Genomic DNA, 5000 nt, shown 5'->3' with positions numbered 1-5000 from the left:
TGTTGTTCCAGTACTTTTGGTGGGGACTGTAAATAGTTCCCTTGCTCTGCTACTTGGGCCCCCAAACTGCCCTGAGTCTGTGTACAGCAAGACAGCTTATAATTTGCTAGGTTCATTCAATTAACATTTGGCATCCATATAGCCACATTTACAGGCTGCAGGTAATAGGATTTGCATGTTACTGTTCTTGCATTAAAGTAACTGAGGAACAATTTAATTGCTCTCAAAATGCTGTAATCATGTCTGAGTTGTCAATGACTTTCTTTTTGGAAATTTTCTTTAATTGAGGAGGAAAAAATTAAGCCTCTAAACCTCAAAACTGCTGATCAAAGCAAAATGTAGAGCTCTATCATTTTTATAACCTTAATTTCTTTATTTATATCTTTATTTGAGAGATCAGTAAAAATCAATAAACAAAATCTGAAGTTATACATTTAACATGTTTTGCATTACTAATTTTATTATGTCTTGTTTTACCCAGCAATTTAGTGGTTTGAACACGCCTTTCCCTGGGGGATTAAACACACCATATCCAGGGAGCATGACGCCAGGAGCTGGAGAGCTGGATATGAGAAAGATCGGCCAGGCCAGAAACACTCTGATGGACATGAGGCTCAGTCAGGTACACTGGGAGCTAGGGCTAACAAAATATGGTCAAATCATGGTAATATCTTCAGGAGTTGGGCAATGATTGATGCATGTGGAATTCACCTGGCATAGGCTGGTGAATTCACACAGTGTGGTTAAAAACAAAATTGAAATCCTTCACAGTCGAGTTTTGGGCCATGAGTGAACTGGGGAGTATCACATTTTGGAGACTGCAGTTTATATGAAACAAACTTTTGCTTATACCTTGAACACAGTTTAGGGATGGACAAATTACCCAGGGATCTTTTAAAACCAGATGTGTCTGGCCTATTAGTTTTATTAATAGATGCCCAGAGGCAGGGTGGAAATTACTTGAGTAATTGTACTTTGTAATAACAAGTAGCTATTATTGTCATACATGTACTTCATCAATGTGAAAAGAATAGTGCCAGTTCATCATCTGTGGTGACCTCCTCATGCTACACAGTGTAGTTAATGCAGTAGCTATGCATGTCTGTCTGAAGATTGATAAGCCAGCAGACTAGTGTCCAACTTGAACATGAGCATTCCTGGCCCTACCTCAGTAAAATATTTCAATATGCTGGAGTAAACAACTACTTATATAAAATAAGGTGTCTCCTTAGCCTTCCTAGAAGTCATGAGAAAACATGTTGAGGTGAGATTTGCTAACAATAACTGGCTTTAATAGGGATGTAAACCTTTTCTTCTATGTTGTCAGATATCAGTTCTTAAGGCAATGGTTTCATATTTGACAATACCACTGAATCGGTCACAATACAGTTCAATTTTGATTCATAAGGCAGTAATTTTGATATTTGATGATGCTACACGGCTGGTATTTTTTATTTTTATTTATTATTTGTTTATTTTTTTACCTGGCACTAGAGGGGCTCCGTACAAACCAACTCTATTTCATTACAAGCGCAAAAAAACGGGTACTTTGACCGCATAATCGTTCAGTCAGATCGCGCCAATACAGTAATGAGAATTGTGACCACACCTGCAGAGAGGCTTGGCGGCAACTCTTATGAGGTGTCCTATTCTCGCGAAAGTAAGTTTGGTAGTGAAATGATCAGAGCATGGTATCCCATCACATTGACATCCCTACAGTGCAATAACTTGTCTTGTTAGAGGGTCTTGATAGAGTGGGATCCAGCAGTTCTCCTGGTAACACTTTAGAATACTGTTCTGTCTTTAATGAATAATTACACAAGAGGGAATGAATAATGCAATATGAAAATTATAGTAACTAACAAGAAACTCTTGATTAATGAATTAGTAAGTAATGGCACACAGATGGATGTGGTTGTTATTATTAGCTAATCAATAACTACTATTTCTTTCATGCCTCCTGGAGAACTACCCAGAAACTATATACGGTTTCATAATTAATGTGAAACTAATCAATAACAAATGCAGGACAAATGACTAGCGCTACATTCAAATTTTAACTGCTACTGTTCACGAATACACAAGATTGTTTACATTATTATATTATTGTATACAATCGGTAATAGCAGACTTATGATTTGGGTAAGCTGTTAATAATTTATATATTTTATAGAAAGGGGGGAGTCAGCAGTCATCTCTTTTGTTTGGTCAATATTCAGAGACCGACTGCTGTTCTTGCACCAACCTGTAAACTGTTCCACCTCCTCTTTGTATGATGTAGAATGGCTCACAGCAGTTAGCCTCATCAGTGAATTTGAATGTGGTTTGAACTGGATATGGCAATGCAGTCGTGGGTTAGCAGTGTAAACAGCAGTGGGCTGAGCACACAGCCCTGGGCTGATCCAACCAGACTGGGGTCTCCCAGTGAGGAGGTGCAGGTCTAGATTATCAATCAGTTGTTGGGGGATGATGGTATTGAAATCTGAACTGATGTCAGTGAACAGCATTCCGACATTTGTATTTTCTTGTTGAGGTGGGTTAGTGCCAGGTGAAGAGTATGAAAGATTGTGTCCTCTGTGGAACAGTTGAGGTGGTACACAAACTGCAGAGGATCCACTGTCATCGGGAGTCTGGTTCTGATGTGACTCATGACCAGCCACTTGAAGCACTTCATGTTGACCGGTGTGAGTGCTGTGGGGCAGTAGCCATTCAAAGTCAAAAACTTTGTCTATCAACCAGTGATAGAAATTTATCTTGGGTAAAAAGGCTACATACAATACATATCACGTATATTAAACAAAGACACGATTGTTCTTAAGCACACACCTTTAAAAAAATAAATAAGCAAATAAATAGAAGATAATGATCAAAGTAAACTATTTAACCTTATTTAAAATGAATATTACAGTAGGAATGAAAGAATTCCTTTAAGCCTTCTTTTTAGACCAAGGAGCTCTAAACCGGCGATCTGATGGAAGTACCTGAAAAAAGCAATGATGAGGATGAGAGGGGACAAGGCCTCCCACAACACAACTCTTTTGTCTTACTGATATTCTGGTCCTTTGGTTCCAAGAAAGTTCCATTGATCTAAATATCAACAAATTGCCTATATGTAACCAGGCATTGCTCATCTGTCATATGATATCAGCATATTTCAGGAGTGACATACCATTGATATCGCACTTGATTTCATTCGTATATATGGAAAATAAAATGGATGACAAAACACAGCCCTGTGGGACCTCCATATTAACATTGATACTACTAGATTTGAATCAGTGTATTCTAACATGCTGGTATCTGTCTTTTTAAAAAGTCCTTAATCCATAACACAAGAATTGTATTAACTTATAATATCTGAAGGCGGCCCAAAAATAAATAAACGTTCACTGTGTTAAAAGCAGATGTAAAATCCGTTAATAAAATTCTAACAAATGAATTTGGAAGATCCAGTTATCTAATTACTGTATCCAAAAGAGTAAAATTGGCATCTTCAACTCCCCATTTTAGTTTGTAAGCAAACTCTCCTATGTTGGTGGTTAGCTCCCCCGCTTCCTCCCTCTTCATACATTTACAAAGAATCAAGGTGAGTGCCACAAGTGTAAAATTTTCCATCTCATGGGCAGGAGGTTTTTTAGGGACAGGAATGATTGTAGTCTCCTTCCATGCTCTAAGGAGATAACCAATTTTCAATGACTGCTGGAAGAGCTGAGCCAATATCCCTCCTAATTGGGCCGAACACTCAAGTCCATCCGGACCAGAAACTTTCTTTGTCTATAATTTAGAGAGGATAGAAATAACCCTTTGCTCATCCATAAATCCAAAAAATTGGCCCATGATCCAAAACATAGAAGCTCATTTGTGAAACATGGTAGAGGTAGTGTCATGGCTTGCGCTTACATGGCTGCTCCTTGAACAGGCTCAGTAAACTTCACTGACTATGCAATTTCTGATGGCAGCAGCAATAGGAATTCAGAAGTTTACATGAACATTTTGTCTGCCAATTTACAGAGAAATGCATCCAAATTAATTGGGAGGAAGTTTATCGTGTAGCAAGACAATGATTCAAAACTAACTGCCAACACAGCAAATGACTTAATCAGGGGGTAAATAGAGGAATGTCTTAGACTGTCCAACTCAATCAAGAGACCTTAACCCAATTGAGCATGCATTCCACATCCTGAACAGGAGACTGAAGGGAGAAATCCATGTAACAGACAACAACTGAAATAGGCTGTGGTCTGGAAAAGTATTACATAAGGAGAAACCAACAATGTGGTGATGTGAGTGAGTTGCAGGCTTGATGCAATTATTTCAAGCAAGGAATATGCAACCAATTGTTATTCACTTTAATTTGCCTCAAGACTTGTGTTCCTATACTTTAGCGTTCCTCAAAATTTAGTGGTATGATACAAAAGGTTCTATATTTTATGTTGAGTAACACAAGTAGATGTAAATACCACGAAATAAAAGCAGAAATCCTAAAATCTTCTCTCATATATCCATTGTTTGATCTCTAGCCCAATGTGTCTTTGGTGTACAGCACAAGCATTTGGCCTTGCTGTTCCAATAGTTTCTGAGAGGACTGTATGACACTTAGATTGGTGAAGCAGGCTTTTATTTGTCAGGCTTTTATTTGTCAGATGTTAAACATCTAAAAACATTTATATTATTTTTATTTATATTGTTCTTGTGATCATTCAATCACTATTTATTGCAATATTATTTGCTTTTTTACTGTTTTACTTTTTGACTACCTTTTGACTAACTTCACACTGTAAATCACTTTGAGCTGCATTTTTAATATATGAATGGTGCTATATAAGCAAAGTTTATTATATACTTTGTTGGCAACAGGCTTTGTTGTTTGCTACCTTGACTGTGAGCCTTGGACTTGTGTTAAAATGTCAGTTAACTAATTCCAAAGGACAAGAGGCTTCTTTTATGTACTTATTAATGTACTAATCGGCTTTGACAAAGTGAACTTGATTTGGAATAAT

General features: G+C 37.4%; 1 protein-coding gene across 1 annotated transcript in view; it reads left to right on the top strand.

The window, feature by feature from the left end:
* The window catches only part of prpf6 (PRP6 pre-mRNA processing factor 6 homolog (S. cerevisiae)), a 50577-nt gene that overhangs the window by 17254 nt on the left and 28323 nt on the right, over positions 1–5000 (top strand). The window contains exon 6 of the mRNA XM_017487483.3: positions 482–622. Within this exon, the coding sequence (XP_017342972.1) occupies positions 482–622 (141 nt within the window). The remainder of the gene's footprint in view (positions 1–481; positions 623–5000) is intronic.

Source organism: Ictalurus punctatus, chromosome 15 (genome assembly GCF_001660625.3).
Source record: "Ictalurus punctatus breed USDA103 chromosome 15, Coco_2.0, whole genome shotgun sequence".
Lineage (NCBI taxonomy): Eukaryota > Metazoa > Chordata > Actinopteri > Siluriformes > Ictaluridae > Ictalurus > Ictalurus punctatus.
Note: the sequence above shows the minus strand (reverse complement) of the source record. Positions and strands in the feature narration are given on the sequence as shown.